Source organism: Diceros bicornis, chromosome 15 (assembly GCF_020826845.1).
Source record: "Diceros bicornis minor isolate mBicDic1 chromosome 15, mDicBic1.mat.cur, whole genome shotgun sequence".
In the NCBI taxonomy this organism is placed as follows: Eukaryota; Metazoa; Chordata; class Mammalia; order Perissodactyla; family Rhinocerotidae; genus Diceros; species Diceros bicornis.
In genome coordinates, this window is record NC_080754.1 from 44,089,537 (window position 1) to 44,110,542 (window position 21,006).

General features: G+C 41.9%; 1 protein-coding gene across 1 annotated transcript in view; it reads right to left on the bottom strand.

Moving 5' to 3' along the window:
* The window catches only part of KCNMB2 (potassium calcium-activated channel subfamily M regulatory beta subunit 2), a 118,928-nt gene extending 100,118 nt beyond the window's left edge, over positions 1 to 18,810 (bottom strand). The window contains exon 1 of the mRNA XM_058556316.1: positions 18,693 to 18,810. Coding sequence (XP_058412299.1) covers positions 18,693 to 18,802 — 110 coding nt within the window. The 5' untranslated portion in view covers positions 18,803 to 18,810. The remainder of the gene's footprint in view (positions 1 to 18,692) is intronic.
* Positions 18,811 to 21,006: the final 2,196 nt, after the last annotated feature.

Consider the following 21,006-nt stretch of genomic DNA (forward strand, 5'->3'; position numbering starts at 1 on the left):
AGATGCCCCTGCTCCCCTCCCCTCGGCTGTAAGTTATCACTTTGTTCCAGAGACCCTGAAACTGTACCCTGGAAATCAGTGCCATTTGCCTTGCACATTCTCCCTTAGGCCTTTCTCCTTGTATCTCCACTTGCAAATAGAGAGAACTAGGTATGCGGGCTTTGTGGTGCTCCTGTGGCTGTGTTTTGTGCTGATATGCTAAGTAAGTCAAGCTAACTATGGGGTCTCTTTGGTGGAGGGGAGCCTGGAGCCTCCACGGGGGCACAGAAGCACTGGTGTGGACTGTAGTGTGGACATGCAGAGGACTGGGGGTTGGGGAGGTGGGGAGAGCTAGGTAGCCATTAGAGCTGGGTAGAGCATGGGGCTGCACAGAGATCTGTTCTTGTTCATCAAGGGAAGAAGTTTGGGTCTGGCATTGCGACCACAATACATAAAGAAAAACTTCCTCCTTTCTTGAAGTTCCTGAGGAAGCAGTAGTGCTGCCCTGGATTGGGAGTGGAAGGCTGTGAGGTCAGAAAGACAAGAGACACAAGACTAGACTTTGCGTCTAGTCAAATTTATTTATTTATTTTTGTGAGGAAGATCGGCCCTGATCTAACATCTGCCAATCCTTTTTTTTTTGCTAAGGAAGACTGGCCCTGGGCTAACATCTGTGCCCATCTTCCTCTACTTTATATGGGACGCCGTCACAGCATGGCTTGACAAGCAGTGTGTCGGTGCGCGCCTGGGATCTGAACCCGCAAACCCCGAGCCACAGAAGTGGAGTGCATGAACTTAACCACTACACCACCAGGCCAGCTCCTGTGTCTGGTCAAATTTTGTCTGCACCCATTTGGAAATACTGTTGATCTTCTAAATGTGGTTGTTTCTGCACACTCAAAAAGGTCGGTGATTGTTGCTAATATTACTTTACCAGACAGAGGGCACAAAAGCTGTTTGGAGAAGTCCTACTCTGTGGCAGGCACTTTGCATATATTCTCTCACTTATTTACTAAAAAATCCTATGAGCTTGGAATTATCATGATCTTGTTACAGATAAAAAACATTGAATCTCCAATACTGTAAGTATTTTGCTGAAGATCAAGCAGCTGGTGATTTAAGAACTAGGCAAATGCCTCCTGCCTATGGCTGCTGACACCAAAGGCAGGGAGGGGGCCACAAAAGATGAGAGTTAACCAGTGTGTGTCTTGGAGTAGATGTTCATGTTCAATCTCCGACAACTGACCACGAGATCTGACAGGCCAAGGCTTCTCTCCCACCTAAACCCTTAAGTTGTCTCCCGTGGTCTGACACCGGGGTGGGGGAAGCAGAGTTTGGTAGAACAAAGGCCAAAGTGTATCTTCCATGTTTGTACTTCTGCCCCTTTGCTTCTGTGTCTATTTTTCTACGTAAACTCTTTTTGGAATGAGAGGATGGGGTGCTATCCTCTTAACGTTGATTCCAGGGTACTTGTGCCCTGGAAGAGATGCTTTGACTCTGATTTTGGTATTTCCTTTTAACTATAGTTATTTCAGATATGCTAAATCTAAATACCAGTTCAACAAGCATAGGAAGGAGTAATAGTAAAAAAAGTTTTGTTAGCAAAATAAAAGACTATTATAGACAACTATAAAAAGCACTCTTTTTTTTTGGTCTTTCCCCAAATACAAACATCATAACCCTTCTGGGGTGTGTGTATGTACGTGGGTATGTGTATCTGGACTCATTTTCAGACCTTTTTTCCTGTGTGATTAAACTCTAATTTGAACACTTCTGTAATCATAAATTTTATGAAAATAAAACCCACTATCTCATTTATATTACTTGAAAGTAGACAATGAAATAACGGTCTATAATTCATGGTACCTGCTACCAGTTCTCAGCGAGGCCAGCCTCAGCCTATGGAATGACTTGAGAGACAAGTCAGACCTGATTACTGACAGGTCTCTGCTGCTGGCCGGATAGTCTCCCATCCCCAAGAAGCTGCTGTACAGTGACAGCATGGTTGTCACAAGCCTGCAACTCATTCTCGTCTTTGCTGCTTAGAACAAGAAGCGACCACCTAGGAATGTGTCCAAGGAACCTCTCCTACATGCATACTGCTGGGTAGAAGGGCCAGGGACTCATGGTAGGTCTCTGCTCAAGAGTCAACTTTATAGGGATAGAGTCAGCACGCAGGTTCCCCAGATGTGGTTGGATTAGGATCTCACCTTGAGGGTTGGGGTTGGATGGACATGGGGCTCATCTGAGACCTGGGGCCACAGACTGAAGGGAAAGGGCCTGGGTTTTTGGCTTAGAGGAACTTGGAGAGGAGGTCAAAGGAGAATTTGTGCCAGCTTGGAATGGAGTTTGAAGACGGGGAAAGGGTGGTGGTGGTAGGTACCTGGAGAGGTGAGAATGGAAATGGAAGAGGCTGGAGACTTGTGAAATTTCATTTTACAGAAGTCAGGAACTCATGGTGGTTGGAAAATACTGTGGCCACCCGACTGCACCATTTATTCCTAGCCTTCAGTTTAAAGGCCCTGTGAGTGGGCTGGGCCTGAGCATGATGAAAGTGGACTTGAGTCTTGGTTCTCTCATTAACTGATGTTATGACTTTGAGAAACGCAGTTAACCTTTTGAGTCTCATGTTCTTAAATTGCAGGAGAGGAGGAAAAGTGATTGCTTTCTTGTTCTCCCTTCTGACAATGTATCTTTAAAAAAAAGTTTTCACCTATGTGAAGGGGGGATATTTGTTTAGAGCAGCACCATCCAAGAGAATTTTTTTGCAATGATAGAAATGTTCTATAAGCCTGCACTGACTGATACAGTAGGCACTAGCCACATATGGCTCAAATTGAGCACTTGAACTATGGCTAGTGAGACTAGACTACAGAATTATAAATTAAACTTGGCTAATGACTGTCATATTGGATGGCTCTAATCTAGATAGCTTTGAAACACAGAGTATGCTTGTCAGTTTGAAATGTGTGCAGGAGGTGATATCCAAAATATTTTACAAACGGCATAAAACAGGGAAGAGACTCTCTCTTATTAGGTGACCTCTCTCCCTGGGTACTGCCACCACTGTTTTAAACCATCAGAGAATGTTTGTTTGAGAGTGTAATCTACACAGCAAATTAAGCATAGGACCTGTCATTTTTTACCATGGCACTTGAAACTTAATTGTTTTCCATGGAGGATGGAGATTTTAAATAAAATGATCTAAACATAAAAGCACCATGTCAATACTAAAGCTGTATTTCTCAAATCCAGCATTATAAATTGAGAGGACTCTCTTCTCCAGGGCATGATGTTCATTGGTCTATAAAGGAAAGCATTTCCTTTATTGTTTAAGAAATACACCTTAGACCTGCCTCCTGAATAGTCTTTGGGCTTAAAACTCTGGGAATTGTGTTATTTTATGCCATCCTTCAAACCACCCTCTTCCTCATTTTAACATCTTATAATAAACACTTGAAATTACTCACAGATTAATTCCTCTTGAATCATTCAGTACTTAGAAAGAGCTTGGGTCTGCAGCCAGCAATGGTTCAATGGAAGAGCCAAGATATACACACTCGTGTAAGTAGATACTTGTTTACACAAACAAGGCTTATGGAGAATGTTTATATGTTCACTTGACCCTCAAAGCTATCATGACTCGCTTATGCTATATATTTTTTCCTACAATTTTGGCCCAACATCAACTGAGTAACATTAGTTAAAGAATAACATTTTTTTCCCCCTGTGATTAAAACCTTTGTATTCTTTGTAAATTTCAACATAAGTAATGGACTTGAACGGCACTGTTTTTTCCTGGGCATCTGAGAGGGACTAACTGGGGTTTCTACACGACCACTTGACTGAAATAGCCAGCCGGAAGCCAAAGAGGCGCAAATGAGAAACTAAATATCTCCCTGTTCTTTCTCTTTTAGTTCTTTTTTTTCCCAGCGACTGCCTCTGTTTTCCTAAATGCTTTAGGAATAGTAGAATAGTGGAAAGCAGGTAGGCAAATCTCAACTCAAAAAACATTCCAGCTCTGTGGCCCTGTTCTCAACTCCCGTTTCCTTTTATGCAAAATGAGAATACGAATATCTGTTCGACGTAAGAATGTAAAGTATTCAGTACCCAGCAAACAGGAGTCCCTTAATAAATGGTTATCAATATTGTTGGTCAGACCTCATTATCATTCTCTCTTTTCTTTATTTTCTGATCCTCTTTCCCTTCTCATTTTCCTCATTTTTTCCCCTTCTTTCTTTTCTGTTAATTTTGATCATCCTTTTCATATGCCTCTTGGCTATCTTAAAACTTTAAAGGAATAAGGCTATATGTATAATTAACTGTATAACTAATCTTCATCCCTTTCTTCTTCTTTGTCTACGTCCTCTTCTTTAGTCTGCAAGTACATGGTCCTCCCTACCAACTAGTCTATAACTATAATATAACCATCTATATCTACATATATGTACATATGTTACATATTTTAAAAAGATGATATAGTTGGAGGAACTCACTAGGATAAAGCTATGTAAGCAAGAACAAAGGAAAAAGACAACTAAGCACCCACTTTCTGTCAGGCACTGGGATTAGACACTCTCAGGAGGGAAGGAATGTGTGGCATGTGCACCCTAACTCCATCTGCCTCCATGAACAGAGATTTGACAGTGATGGGCTCAGACCAGGTTCATATCCCTTAATTAACGGTTTTCAGCACTGGTACTTATGTAAAAGTGAATGCTATTAGAATTAAAAAAAAAAAATCATCAGACTAGATCTACTTTTGCTTTGAAGAAATCCATCTAGAATGTCAGCAGCCTTAATTAAGTGAGCTTAGATTGGCTGTCACGGTAAAATCCTATCGGGGACGACCTTTGGCTCTTTTAACACGGCTCAGTGGGGATCAGTTTCACACTCAACCAGGCAAACTCTCTACAGCTTTAAGACTCTATTTTAAGAGTATTTTAAAAACATGAACAATTTCTTGGGTTTCTTTTTTTAACACTACTCATTAAGAGGATGTTGTGGTTGAGGATGAGTTGGAAAAAGAAATGAGCTCTTTTCTCTCTATCTTGCTTGCTATTAGCTGGAAGTATGTTCTTAGATATCTTCCTAAATCTGTCACATTAGATATGGAAGAATATTTAGAATTCCCGTGTTCTGTTAGGAAATAGCCATGTGATGACACAGAGAAAATTTCTTCACCTCTTTGGACCTATGTTTCCATTTTTGAGAAAGGAAGGCATTGGGCTAACACGATATGGCCTGAAAAGTCCTTTCAAGGAATCTAAGTTCCAGGGGTCAGTTGATTTAACTAACTGTCCTGGTTAGGGGATGGTAAGCTGGAAGAGAGCTTGTCCATACATTTTATAAAATATTTGTCTACTTATTAAGTGTTTAGGCACAAAAGGAATTTCAAAGAAATTTGATAAATGTTTTCGACAATGAAGTGGGATTATTTAGTTGATAGAACGTAAGTACTGAATTGTGTGTCAGAAGACCTGGTCTTTTTCTGGCTAGTTTTGTATCCATAAGCAATCAATATGGACTCTTTCAGCTTTAGTTTTCCCATTGTAAAATTAATGTAATTATGTCTGCATAAAATTATTGTGAAGATTGCATGAGATTATGCACATGAAAGAACTTTGCAAACTCAAAGGCTTTAATAGACCTATAGATCTCTGGATCACTTTGGTCACCTTTGGGGTATGTTTCAGAGGAGATTCCATATACTGCCTGAAAGCTGGTTGAAGCAGATGAACTTTAAGCTTCGTTCCAACCTTGAGTGTACCACCGGAGGATCTTCTGGTGGGTAAACTATCCATAGTACTGAATCTGAGCACATTATTTTATAAGGGGAGATCATATTTTATGTGAGTGGTATGTTCTTAAAAGTTTGCATAATGCATAATTTGAATAATTCAAGGCTAATTTTCCCAAATTAATAAGCATAAAGAAGGAGAGTGCATTGTCAGAGCACAGAAATCTACAACCATTATGGCAATTGCTCCCTCACTTCCTCTTCTTCCTCCTCCTCTGTTCATTTCTTCTTCTTTTCCTCCTCCTCTCTTGTTATTTCTCCTAATTTTCCTCCTCTTTTTCTTTTTCTTCTTCTCCTTCTTCTTTTTCTCCTCTTCCTCTTCTATTTCTTCTCCTTCTCCCCTCCTCATTCAGAGATGTATTTACATATCTGGATGCAGAATTATCTATTATTTTTAGAGCTCGCTCTCCTAAATCAGCAGCTCATTGTTTCTTGGTACTTGTTTGGCCTTCTTTGAAGTGTTTTAGCATATCTAACTGTTCTTCCAAAGTTATTTGTTTTTAGGGCTTGTTTTTTGCACTAGCACCATGATTTGATTAATGATTACAAACTTCGTTATAGTATATAAAAGAAGCAGTATATAATCATAACAGTGAGTGTTAAAATAGCCAAATAGTCACCAGAATTATCTTCTGATATTTTAATACATGGAACAATATAGTCCACGTGATTCTGGCAAAGGATAACAATTATTGATGCCATTTGGTGACAGCATAATACAGTTTATAGTTCACTTGATTTGCTAACTTTGAAATTGTGTGGTTCTAGATTTTTAAAAGTACAGATTTTCATTATGTACAATTTTGTGTATCAAGTGACTTCGTTAATATTTTCTATATCACACTATTTCAAATTTGCTTAATCTAAATGCGCACCACGTGTCAATCACACTACGTTTTAAATAACGTGCTTACCACTCTTATGGTAGGGACTTTCCCTGTTGTCTGCCAATGAACAGACAGTCCACTTCCATTATTCATGGAAACCTAGTTAAGTTTAATGCGTTAAAAATAACAAGTGCAACAGCCTATAAGAAGGCAACGAAGAATGAAAGCAGTGGAATAAATAGAGGTTCTCAACTTACTTCAACATATGAGTTTTCTTTGTGAAGTCCAGCTCCATCTAAGCTAATAGTTCAACCACTGCTGGAGCCCCTGATGTATCCTCTTCTCCTTTGGTGAGGTTTCCATAGTAACATTCAGTAATAATATTCCATCTTTTCAATGGAGACATTGTGGAGTAGTGGTAGGAGCATACGACTGGAGTGAGAAGACTCAAGTTCAAGTCGCAGTCCCACTACTCACTAGGTTTAAGACCTTGGATAGATGCCTAACCATTCAGTCTATATTTGTTTCTTCAGACAAAGGAAGGAGGAAAGAAGTATTTCCCAGAGTATTGGGGTATCAAATGAGATCATTTGGATAACTGCATTCTATAACTTCTAAAGGTTATACAAATGCAAGATGTTATTACAATACTGGTAAAACGTATCATCTTTGAACACTACTCAAAGCACAATAAAATGAGAGAAAAATAATATTCATAAAATTCTGTGATTACCAAGATGCTCGCCATTATCAAATCAATCTGTATTTATTTTTTACTACTATTTTGGAGGAGAGAATGTCGCAAATCCACTATAATAATAGAAATTTACACTATAATATGCAGCCCTCAGTACTTTCTTTATACTCCTAGGATTTTCTGAATGTTACTTCATTTAAAATTTTATGTTACATAATAATGCTCTGAAGACTTTTGTTTGACTTAAGCCAAAGCTGACGATGAGTTTAAAGTTCCTTTTTCCTGTTTCTTATATTTTTAATTCTTACAGAATATTTTACTTTACGTGTAAAAGACATTGAAATATTTGCTGTTCAAATAAGAATACGCACTGATAGCAAAGCTGATATACATTGGCATCACATTTTTTGGTAGGAACATGAAGGGAGTTTACCATATTTACTTAAGTCTTACATTATCTTTCTCATATTCAACAACTTTCCTTCGACCCTTCCACAAGAATCAAAGAATATGCAAATACAAATAAATAAATCTACAAAGACATGAAATTTGAGCTAGAAGTTCAGTAGTAAAAAAAAAAATTTGAATATTCCAAATTCCATCTTTAGGTAACTTTTTTGCTTCTCCTTTTATCGTCCATGGAATTGCAGATAGAACAATACCATTACAGACTTCTGAGACGTGTACTCTCCTGGTATAATGGAACAAGTTACGAACAAAAAAGCATTGTTGGGGAGTTTTCAGCCTCAGAGTTAGCACATTTATTTGTTTTTGTGCTGTACAAGTTCTATTTCTGTGTGTTCTTCCACTACAAATTCATCGTCATCTTTGTTTGTTTTCATTAAAATAATAGTTATTTATTGTGTTCTCACTTAATGTGAAGACTGAGCTGATATAGATCAATAAGACTTGATGACAAATTTCATAAAGTTGTCAGAAAAATATGACTGTATACTTGAATTTTAAAAATTCAGGCTACAACAGCTGCTGCCAGCTTTATTTATTCTAGACATGAGGTAGTAAAATTTGTGTCATAAGACCAAACCTAAAATTATTGTCCTATAAAATATTTTTCACCTGAGCACTCAGAATCTCATTAGTTCTTTTATCATTTTGAAACTGCTAGGCTCGAGAATTCTTATCTGAAACGTAAAAAGAAAAGGAGAGAGTTGTTGTAGTCCACTTAATTCTCAAGTCCCAATTTTTATCACCCTAAATCTAATCTCTTTCCCCTCCTCATATTTCATTAATAAGTTCAGGAATATTACACAAACTTTAATTGATTGAGTTACCTTAGCAACAGTGGACCCGAAGTTCCCAGTAAGAAGATTTCAGTTGTGTCAGGCAAAGGTATTTTTCCTTCCAATTATATTCATCTGTAGTTTCACCTTTAGGAAGAAAGCCTATTTAAAAATAAGTAGTTTATAGAAATCTTCTGTTTCCAAGGATTTGGGGATTTTTCCTTCTTTTTTTCACTCAAATTTTAAGTATATTTTCAGACAAGACAAAAATAATTTAATCCAAATACTGAAATTTTCAAAACTGTAGTATTTTCCTAACATTCTCTGTTGGCTGCTCAGGGTCAAAAACAGTAAGTAAAAATTAAATAATAAAAAATTACATAGTAAAAATTAAGGTTCTGCATCAAACTTTATTTTATAAACCCCTGGTTACTTCCACAGTTGTGGAAACTTCTTCTCTTCCCTGCAGTGCTATGTGCACCTCCTCTTCTAATTGTTTTACTCACATGAGTCCTGGGTATTATTTTAATTCCCACAAACAGCAGGAGACTTCAGCATTCCACTGGATACGTGCCTTGTCTTTCATGTTATCTTTGCAAAGCCTTCCTTTAGTCCAATAGCCACTTGATTCCCATTGTGCAGTCATGTAGAAACTCCAGACTCACAAACACACCGAGGCTTATTACAAAAATATGATGAGAATCAATGAAGAAACTTTTGGATGTGAACATTAATCTTCCTTTTATCAGGCCATGAACAAAAAATCTGATTTGACTGTCCGAATTATCCACGCAGTTCACTCTCGTCATGTGGAGGTAAATTAGGAGTCAAGCCTTTTTTAGTGGCATTGCCTTTATTTTGGAAAACGTCACGGCTGCAGCCAAAGACGTAGAGGTTTCCTTAGTTCCCATGTCCAAGAGCATCCTCGTGCAGATTCCTGGATGGAAATGCAGAGCTCTTTGGGTTTATCCTTAGTCACTTCCACTGGGCCACTTCATCCTTGGATGGTATTTGTTTTCCTAAATCGAGCATACTCAAGAGATATTCCCCATCCGTCTAAATCTGTTCACAGATTCCACATAACAGGTACGTGCTAATTTGCTTCTGTGGTTAGAAAAAGAAATAAAAGCTGTCTGCACTTCTTGCCAGTAGAAATTCATGATCCATAGTTGGTTGGGGTATGATTTGTTCCTCATTTAAATACAAGGTGTCCTGAACTAAGCAGATATAGTATGTCGAAATATCACTCTCTGACTCATCACGGAGTCTCTTTGGTAACTAGTTTTTGCTCTCTGATGATTTGTGTTTGGGGAAAGTTCTTTCAACTAACGATGAAGAAACTAAAAGTTGTAGACCACATACAGATATGGACCTAGGGATATCCATAAATAGAAAGGTATTACTAAAAGTGACAGTTTCCTATTTGCAAAAGTGTGGGAGCATCAAGGTCTCTCTCTCTCTCTAACATAATGAAATGGCTGGGAATGGGTTATAGGAGAACACTAGCTAGATTTATGGGTTCTAAAAATGATGTTTCTAAATAATACATCATCATAATAATTTCACCAGGACTTGGGGTTGTGGTAGTCAGTGCTTTTTCACGAAGCCTGAGGGAGTTTCCACTTTAATTAGCCAGAATTTGCAACTTGGGTGGCATTTATCTCTAATTTAAAAGGGTAAAGGGTAATTTACTTAGAAAATATTGACTGGACTATTAAATGCTTAACGAAATTTTCTTCTCCCAGTATCTACCTATCATTGCTTATTCCTTCAGACTGATACTGTTTAAAAGAGGCAGCACTTGCTAGACTATGGGGACATTATTGATAAACTTCATAGGGAGGAGATAAAAATTGCTCAGGTCTGGAGTTAATAATTTCCTGACAAAAATCTTTCCATCTGCATGCCAATATCCCTGCAAAGCAACGCGATGATGTTATGCAAAAACAAGGTGACTAAAGTATTAAATATTAATTCCTTAATTTAAAAGTGGAGCCAGTGTTGATGTGGCTGGCTGATTTGGCAAGGATGAGCAATAGCTGCCTTGCTCTCTGGCTGCCTTTTGATGGTAGGAACACACTCAGGCTAATATTGTAGTGCTAACCCTATGTGTCAATGTCACAGACAATAGTCACCCCATGGGGTCCATGAAAGAGCTACTAAATGAAGCGATCTCGAGTGTAGATTCCTTGGGCTAAACTAGGGGATCATTAGTGCTAATTGTGGCCTGTTCCATGAGCTTTGAAAATACTGACAGCTACTGATCCCAGCCCCGCCCCAACTCCTTTCTATCAAGGGCAGTTAGTGGCAGAGCTTGGGCATGAATGTAACCCAGGTGTGCTTCACTCCACAGCCCTTCCTCTTCACCAAGGTCACTCTGCCTTGTCATCAGTGACCTCTGTTCTCAGTCCGTGACCTCACACCCTGGTGGAATTAGGCACAGCCACCTTTCCTGGAGGAGATATTCAGCAGTCAAGGTTCTGAAGGAGAAGAGTATGAGAAGGAGCGAGAGCCTTCCAGATGGGTGAAGGATTTCTGTATTTGTTTAGGTAAGAAAAGGAGAATGTAGCAGATGAGTGTTTTTGATAAGCCTGAAAATCAGGATCATCAGCAAAGACAAGCAGTTGGTGGGTGAAGGTTAAAATGAGATCTAGGCTGCGCTGTCCCATTTGATAGCCACCGCGCACATATGGCTACTGAGCACTTGAAATGTGGCTAGTCTGAATTGAGATGTGCTGTAAGTGTAAAATACACACCTGAATTTGAATAAAAAAGAACGTAAAATATTTCATTAAGAATGTGTATATGAAGTGATAACATTTTAGATAGGTTAAAGGAAATAAACAATCAAAATTAATCTCAGCTGTTTCTTTACTTTGTTTTAATGTGGCTATTAAAAAATTTAAAACTACATATGTGGCTCACATTTGTGGCCTGCATTATATTTCTGTTGGACACTCTTGATCTAGAGTTTGAATTTGAGAGGAATATTGATTAGGACATGCTGAAGAAAACAGTTGAGTAGATAAGTGAATAAAATGAAAATTATACTTGAAGATTGTGGCCTTGCAGCTGTTGCAACTTAGAAAAATTTGCAGAGAAGAGACACTAGAGGGAAGGAGGATATAACCAATAGCAATTATTGTGCACTGACTGTGTGCCAGGCATACTAGTCTATTATCTCTCTTAATTCTCAAAACAACCTTGGTATGTAAATATTATTTCTATTTCACAGATGGGAAAATTGAGTTTTAGAAATGCTAAGTAAATTGCCCCAAATTACCTAACCTAGTGAGGGAAGATTGGGGATTCAAACTCAGATCTGCTCCAGTCCTTCCACTTAACCAGGGAGATGGGGAGGAGTCGCAAAACAGCTGGGGATGTGACTATGAGGATGGGGAACACCTGGAAAACACTGCAACAGAAAAATCAGCAGGCCTTGAGAAGAGACCAGTGCAAATGGCTAAGAAAAAAGAGATTTAAGGGGCCAGCCCAGTGGCATAGTGGTTAAGTTCTCACTCTGCTTCTGCAGCCCTGGGTTCGCAGGTTCGGATCCTGGGCATGGACTGATGCACCGCTTGTCAAGCCATGCTGTGGTGGTGTCCCATATAAAGTAGAGGAAGATGGGCATGGATGTTAGTCCAGGGCCAATCTTCCTCAGCAAAAAGAGGAGGATTGGCAATGGATGTTAGCTCAGGGCTAGTCTTCCTCACAAAAAAAAAAAAAAGAGAGGGAGAGAGAGATTTAAGTAAACCTTAGCTAAAGAGCCCTGGAGATACAGAGAGAGGTGAGATAAAGTCCCAGGCCTCAAGTTGGGAGTTAGGCTGATGAAAAAGCTCTGCTTTCTCCAAAACCCATTCCATGAATTCATTCCAATAACATACTCCCACTGTATGCAAGACAATATCTAGCAGGACGAGAGGCAAAGATAACCATAAAATATAGTCTCTTGTCTACTTGGGAAGGCAAGAAATAAGCCTCTGAAACCACTGAATGGTAACAAAGCTTGGGCTAGTGAAAATGATGGTACCTGATTAGGAGTTAGGACGTGTAAGTTCTTTCTCATCCTGGATCTTTGGGTAACTAGCAGGATGACCTTGTACAAGCTACGTAACCCTTCCAATGTTCAGTTTTCTTATCTATAAAGTTGGCGTAATATTATCTCTTCCACCTTTCATGGCTGTAGTGAGGACCAAAATCCAAATGAGACAATGTATATGAATACGTCTTATGAATTGTAAAGAGCTATATCTGACTTGAAAATCCATTCATTAGCTGTTACTGGGTTAGACAGATATAGGGCCATTGTTTCTTGGGGCCATTGTTAAATCCACAGATGTCAGGCTTCTGACTCAATCGTAGTAGAACCTGAATATGAATTCCATGGACTGAGTCAGATATTTAAAAAAGTAACATTTATTGAGCATATATGACTAATTATTATTTCTTACAGCAACTCTGTAAAGTTGGTATCTTAGCCTTATTTTACTAATGAGAAAACCGAAGCTCTGAGTTTTAGTAACTCTATTGGTAAGTATGAGAGACGGCCTTAATCTATGTTCTCTCACACAAACTTCTGTGCTCTTGCCTTCAACTCCCGGAGTCTGGTTCTGCGGGTCTGGAGTAGGGCCCAGACATCTGTATATTTTTTAAAACTTCCCAGAGATTTCAGTAGGCATCTAGGCTCAGAAACCACTGCTTTAGCAAGCTCTTACACATATTTGGTGACAAGTGTTGTCTTGTGGGCAGCCAGGAGCTCTGACTATTAGAATAGTCCAAATCTGCCTCCAAGAGCTTCTACTGATTGGCCCAATCCTATGCTGCAGGAACACAGAGGGAGCCTAAAAATCTGGACACCCCTCCAGACACTTCAAGTGTTCTTCAGGATCCTGTGTTGAAGGCATCTGGGGTCCCTTCCTGAGAGGTAGTCTAACAAAATCTTTAGACTCCAAGTCTATTATTTCTTTCTTCACTGGGACACTTGTTGCTGAGAGAATAGAGAGGTGAGAATTAGAGGATGGGTCACTGATGAGGGAGTTAAATGAGGAGTGCGCAAAACCAGGAGAGTGGTGTGCTTCTGGATGCCTGGACCAGATGTGAATAAATGCAGCAGAGATCCCTGGTGGGAGGCATCAGAGATGTGACCTCAGTAGCTTCAAGAGCCAAAAAGAGAAATTAGAAATTCCTGGCATTAGAATTGGGTTCTAATATTTCTTTTTTCAGTAAAATGTAATATGAAGTATTTTAGTTGTGTTTCTATTTTCCTGACTTTTCAATTCCCCAAATGATAAAAATAAAACAAAAGAAAACTCTTCAAAAATAAAGAAAAAAAAAAGCTTTGGCAAAAGAATAGCCCAAGTGAGTGACAGCCAGCCTCCAGACAGCCCAGCTAGGAGGTGTAGAAGCTGTCAATGCAGCTGGAGAACATGGGCAGTCCTGGAATAAGTCTGCCTCTGGCCAGACAGGCCTTAAAGAGCCCTCTGGGGCCTCACTAGGCAGGCGCTGGTAGAGTCAGATTAAAAGAAAGGGCAGAGCCCTTCTGCCATGTCCAGCTCCCTCTAACCTTATCTCTCTCCCACAGGCTTTGCCTCAACTTTACTGGGATTAGGGAAGATGTGCAGTCTCCTTCCAGAAAAAGAGGGAGTCATAGATAGACACAATTGGTGCTAATTTGTGTGCAGGGGGATGCTTTAGGGCTCCTCGGGGTCTCCTGCAGTCTGAGGTGGATCCTATCCACCATTTCCCCCTGTCACATGCCAAGGTCAGACTCCCTCCAGTTGGAGGATGTTCTCCTCCAATCACTTGGGGGGAAAGGCCTGAACTGTGTCTTTAGATGACATTTCTGAGGACAGAACATCTTGTGAATGGGGGCATATTAAGCCACCGTGCCTCAATTTCTTATTGGAAAGAAGTGAGGGAAACATACTCCCAAGTAAAATGGTGAGGGCCCTGGAATGGTGAGGCCACAGCCTGGGCTTTTCTGTGCTAGGGAGTTTTCAATCTTATGTCTTTGTAGGTACTTGTCAGTCCATGTGTTCTGGTGTTTGGTCATCTTTAACTGTCAACCCCAGAGGTCAAGGGCACAGGGCAGGCGGGCATAAACTAAGTGTAAGTTCCCTTGGTTTCCAGAGATCCTGAAGTGTGCGTGTAGCCTCTCCTCTAGTCCCTGAGAACTCCTTGAACATAATCTTCACCACCAGCTCTTTTTTTGGTATCTAAATCAGCATGCCACTCAGTCTTCCTTGTGTATAATGATATTTCCGTGTTTCCATATGTCCCAATAGACTATAGGCTTAGAGAGGAAAACTTGGGTTTATGAAATATCTATTGAAAATCAAACCCTGTGCTAGAGATTCTAATACTCATTCATTCGTTCCACTGATATAAATTGAGCTCTTACTTAAGAATACTTCATGTTAGTAATGAAAGTAGACATGCTAATGTAGTTTATGTCTTTTGGAGGAGCCAGTCAACAAACAAACAAATTGACCCATTATCAAAACGATTACAGCATATTGTTAGGTGTTAATAAGGGTATAAACAGGGTGCTGTGACAGAGAATAATGGAAAGATCTATTTTAGAAAGAGGGTCAGGAAAGGTTGGTGGGTCCCACTTAAATTGAGCCCTGTAAGGTGATGAGAAGGTCACAATCATGCCAACAACTAGAGGACGCCTGCCAGCACCACGACACTACATATCCCCAAGTTAGTCCAGAACATGTTGGTCTCCTCTCCACTACTCACACAGAATAAAAAAAAATTTGCAAATCTTTCTGCCCTTTCTCTTTCTGATGCAGGCAGTCAGAAGGATCCCCAGTGGGGGAGGTCTTCTGAGTCTTCATGTACTGGTGACTCTGCGTGTTGCGGGCATATGTCAGAAATGAAGTGATCAGCCTACACAAAATATTTCCCAAGGCAGCTCCATTTTGATCAACCGTTCCCATCAAGCTGCCACACGCCATGAAGATGAACAAAAAGAAGTTCTGTTCTGGTTTTCTTAAATAATATTGTCAGGTTTTCTTCCCTTCTGCTACTTTCTTCCTTTTTCTATGCCTTTTTGGCTAATTTCTTCTAAACTCTGGTTCTCTCTACATAGTGTACAGACTACAGCCCAGAAGCGTCAGGAGGAGGCTGGGAAGTGGAGCACAGAGCTGCTGGTGGGAAGAGAAAACAAGAGAGGCCAAGGGCAGGGGGTGTGGAGAGGGGACTGTGGTGATTCATCTGGGCCAACACAGGGGCTGCTCATGAAAAGAGAAGGCCAAGTCGTGCCCCGGCTTCCTGCAGGCCCAGGATTCTGTGTGTGAGCCCCTTCCCACGCCTTCTGCCTCTTGTCCTGCCCATTGTCCTCATTCCTCTGATTTCTTCTGTTGTTCAAAGTCTACAGTTGTCCTTTATGTAAACGTTCTTCTTATGGCTTCCAGTGTTTTTCATAGGAGAAGCAATCTCATTGATAAAACTACGAATAAGTGGAGGATGGAGAGAAATCCCTGAGCCAAGGTGCCCTCTGTGAATTGATGTCAACATGGGAGAGTTTGATTTCACACTCCCAGAGTCCTGGTGACTGTTTTGTTTAATTTGGTTTTACTGATATACACGGGGGCAAAGGTTATGTTCTGAGGAAATGAAAGTTAGGCTACAGAAGCCTTCTCCTCTCTGGCAGCCTTCTTAGGGCTGTGGTGAAGGGGGCAGTTGGCTCTGGGCTCTGACCACTGCCTGAGGCTGACCAGTTCTGTGGCCCAGGGCAGGCCACTCGCCTTCTCTGAATCTCCATTTCTTCATCTGACATGGGGGATAATGCCTCCAGCACTCTTGGGAGGATTCAGTGATGTAATGCAGTTGAAAGTGTTTTGTATCCTGTAAAATGCTAAACAAATGGGAGGTATTATCTTTCCCTGGCATGGAAAGATCAGGAATAAGTGAGTGTCAGGCAGAACATGAGGACATTGCTTGGAGTATAAGCATATCGACTCTGCTACCTGGGACTGTGTGTCAGGCCCCAGGGCTGCCTTAAGGACATATGCTGGGAGAGGTTACTTTACCCCCAAGTGGGTTATGCTCTGCCTCTTCATGGGTTATTGTTACTTGGGTACCAACAAAAAACTTAGAGCTTAGCATGGGATATTTGATGAGATTAGGGGGTGGGGGCAGTGCTGAGGTGTCTCTTCAGGAGGAGGGAGGTGGTGCAATCAAACCCAATATGCTAGGACTCTCCTTTTGCAGAGGCAATAAGGTGAGCTTGGAGAAACTGGTGGAGGCTGGAGGAGAAAAATGGGTTGGTGAGGAGGATGTGAAGGCAGAATTTGGATACTGGGGAGAAAGGAGAGCAATGAAGGAGCCCTCCTGTTAGACACACTATCCCGTCTGTGTGTGTCTGGGTCTCCGTGGTCTGTCCACCTCTCTGTCTGCCAAAAATTGGACTGCAGCCCTCAGCCTGGTGTGAAGCCCTTGTCATTTGTGACTACCGAGCTAGTCTTGTCTCTCATGCCTCTGAGTGTGTCCAGGCTCTCAGACTGGACATGTGCCTTGGGTGGCCTCCAGTTGCTTACTAGGGCCTGAGCCCTGCCATGGTGCCGGCGTGCTTATGCTAACCCGCTCCCCTCCCCAGCCCTGAGTGCTTTCTCTAAACCCCTGCTTCAGCCTAGTTTAGGAGCATTAACATGGGCCCGGGGGAAAAGAGACTTGAGTTTGACTACTCAAGTTTGATCTCATCTCATACTAGCTGGGTGAGTTCAGGCAGCTGATTATCTTTTCTGAGCCTCAGTATTCTCATCTTTAGAATGGGGCTAAAGTATAAGTGTTTTGAACCTTTACGAGATAATGTATGTAAAGTACTTAATAGACCTAACACATAATATATAGTTAATAAATGCTTGGTATTCTCATTATTATGGTTATTCCACATGGAGAGGCTCCTGAGGACCAGCATGCTCCTACCTGCCTGACAGGAGACCAGAGACTCCTCCATCCACTGGATCTGAAGATTTCAGTATTAGTCCTCACTTTGTAACGATGCTGTGGCCTCTCTGATGTATACCCTGGCCTCTATCATTCACGGGATGCCTAAAACTGAGTCTGTTCTCTTGTCCCCAGAAGCGGTCTAGAGCAGAGCAGATAGTTCCACTTTTAGATATGCTTTTCCACGAAAATATGTGAACATGGACCAAAGATTCCCTATATTTATCAAAACAAACACTTTTTTTTAAACACCTAAGGAAAAAGCTCAGGTGCTAACTTGCAGTCTTTACTTACCCACGCTTGCTCTTGCTTAGGTTTTGTCCTGAGTCTGCCCTGAGCAGGTGTGTCAGAAGGTCTGACATCTACAGAAATCAGCCCCTGTGGGAAACTGGCAGTTCATCTCTCTAAACTTAACTTCAGAGTTGCTGAGTTCTGGCGGGACCACTGCCTGTTCCAGCCCGCAGAGAGGCGCTTGGACCCAGGGCGATCCGGGTCGAGATCGGGTCCCGGCCAAGACCTCCATCCTCCTTCGTTCCATCCTCCTTCCTTCCATCCTCCCCTCCAGGTGGGGATGGAGTCACTGTCTGATCGCAGGCTTGCCCCAGGAAGGCCAAGTTCCTGGAGAGTGACATCTGGGTGCAGGGGAAGCAGGCATAGACCATAGCACTTTGGTAAAGGTTCTGGGAGAGAAGTCAAGATGGCGGCGTAGGCAGACTCTGAACTCACCTCCTCCCGCGGACACAGCCAATTTACAACTACTCGTGGAAAAATTACCCCTGAGACAGAACTGAAAACTGGATAAGAGGAACTCCTGCAACAAAGGACAATCCTAATTGAGGTAGGAGAGGCAGAAACTCCCTTCTGGAGAGGAAAAACGCCACCTTCACAAGCCACAGCTCCTCACTGCTGCCGGGAGCAGCCCACAGGTACGCAGCCCTCCCTGGAGGAGCGGGTCCCTGAGCCAGGGAGCGCCTCCACTGGGGGCATTTTGTGGACCCAGCACAATCCAGACGGGTGGCATAATATCTGACTGCCTGCTACTAAAACATTGGGGAATACCCCCAGAAAAGCTGGTTCACAAAGAAATTAAAACCGGCTCTTAAAGGGCCTGCACACAAAGTCACCCGTTTCAGAAAGCAACCTAAAATCACCAGAAAGAAAGGTGCATAGTGCTTTGGTACGAAGAGACTCACCTGGTGGGCCCTGAGTGCATCTTGGTGAGAGGTGAGACCTCTCCAGGGACTGGGACATTGGCGGCGGCCATTGTTGTGGCCTGGTGTGGGCATGCTGACACAGATGCCATTGGAGTTCTCCCTGGGGCCGGCTAGCCCAGATCTGCCCCACCCACTAGAGCACCGATTTAATCCAGCTCAGCCAGGGCAGGCAGCCCACCCTAGAGACTGGCCCCACCCAACAACAAGCCCTCAGGCAACTTGTGGGCCTGCATAGATTGGTGACTGGATTCTCTGCAGCCCGGCAACTGAGCCGACTTCAGTGGGGCAGGGCGTGCACAAGGAGTGGGTGGAGAGTGTGGGGCGGTGGTGGAGAGTGTGGGGCTCTCGCAGTGGAGAGACTAGGTCCACTTCAGGAGGTTGGGGCACACACACGGGGCAGGACTGTGTTGACTGTGTGTGTGGACCTGTGGGCGGCAGGGCTTGTCAGCTGCAGAAGACTTGTGCTTCTCAAAGACATAGGGGGTTTGCCCCACCTTCCAAAGCCTGAAACAATTGGGTGCTCCCGTGCCTGAGGCCAGCCCCACCCAGCTGCAATCCTCAGAGAGCTGACAAGAGACCTAAAGGCTGGAAGCTTATAGCAATTGTAAGCCACTGAGCCTAACAACCTGCCACGCTGGGGGCCTACTCACTTAAAAGAACTACTGCAACACAAATGTGGTATTAGAACTTGCAGCCAACTGTGCTGGGGCTACCCACACCTGATAAAGAGACTGAAGGGTCCACAACAACTACAAACAACTGAACATTACAACAGCTGACCAGGAGCATAACTTGGCCTCCCTGGGCACATACAGGGAGAGCAAACAGGCCACAACAGAAGGACACACATAGCCCACATAGGGGTCACCCCTGGAACATTGAGAACTGAGGGAAGCACACTGGAAGCCTCCTAAGGCATCACTTACATAAGGTCACCTATCCAAGAGCAGGAGACGTAGCTGACCTACCTAATACGTAGACACAAGCACAGGGAAAGAGGCAAAATGAGGAGGCAAAGGAATACATTCTAAGTAAGGGAACAGGACAAAACCCCAGAAAAGGAACTAAGTGAAACAGAAATGAGCAACCTACCCGACAGAGAGTTCAAACTAAGAGTGTTAAGGATGCTCACTGATCTGGGGAGAAGAATAGATGAACTCAGTGAGAATGTCAACAAAGAAATGGAAGATATAAAAAATAACCAATCAGAAATGAAGAGTACAATACTGGAAATGAAAAATTCACTAGAGGGACTCAAAAGCTGAGTAGAGGATACAGAAGAACGGATCTGCAAGCTGCATGAAAGACTAGAAGAAATTACCCAAGCTGAACAGGTAAAAGAGAAAAGAATTAAAAAGAGTGAGGACAGTCTAAGGGACCTCGGGGACAACATCAAGCGCATTAACATCCGTGTTATAGGTGTCCCGGAAGGAGAAGAGCAAGACAAAGGGGCAGAGAATTTATTTCAAGAAATAATAGATGAAAACTTCCCTAACTTGAGGAAGGAAACAGACATCCAGGTACAGGAAGCACAGAGAGCCCCAAACAAGATAAACCCAAAGAGGCCCACACCAAGACACATCATAATCAAAATGTCCAGAATTAAAGATAAAGAGAGAATCCTAAAAGCCGCAAGAGATAGACAAGTTACATACAAAGGACACCCCATAAGGCTATCAGCTGACTTCTCAGCAGAAACCTTATAGGCTAAAAGAGAGTGGCACGATATATTTAAAGTGCTAAAAGGAAAAAACTTACAGCCAAGAATACTCTACCCAGCAAGGTTATCATTCAAAATGGAAGGAGAGATCAAAAATTTCCCAGACAAGCAAAAATTAAAGGAGTTTGTCACCAAGAAACCAGTGCTACAAGAAATGTTAAAGGGACTGATTTAAGGGGAAAGGAGAAGAACACAAATAGGAAAAATAATCCATTTCCATGATAAGAGGGTAATGGATACAAATGCCCAAAAAAGAGGTTAGATATGACAGCAAAAACATAAAAGGAGGGAGGAAGGGAGTTAAAGGGTAGAGCTTTGAGACAGAGGTCAAACTAAAGAGACCATCAATTCTGTATATAAGGAGAAAGGAACAGAGAAGGACTACTAAAACACTGAGGAAAAAAAAAAAAGTTAAAAAATGGCAGTAAGTACATACTTATCAATAGCTACTTTAAACATCAATGGACTAAATGCTCCAATTAAAAGGCATAGGGTGGCTGATTGGATAAAACAACAAGACCCATATATATGCTGCATACAAGAGACACACTTCAGACCTAAAGACACTCACAA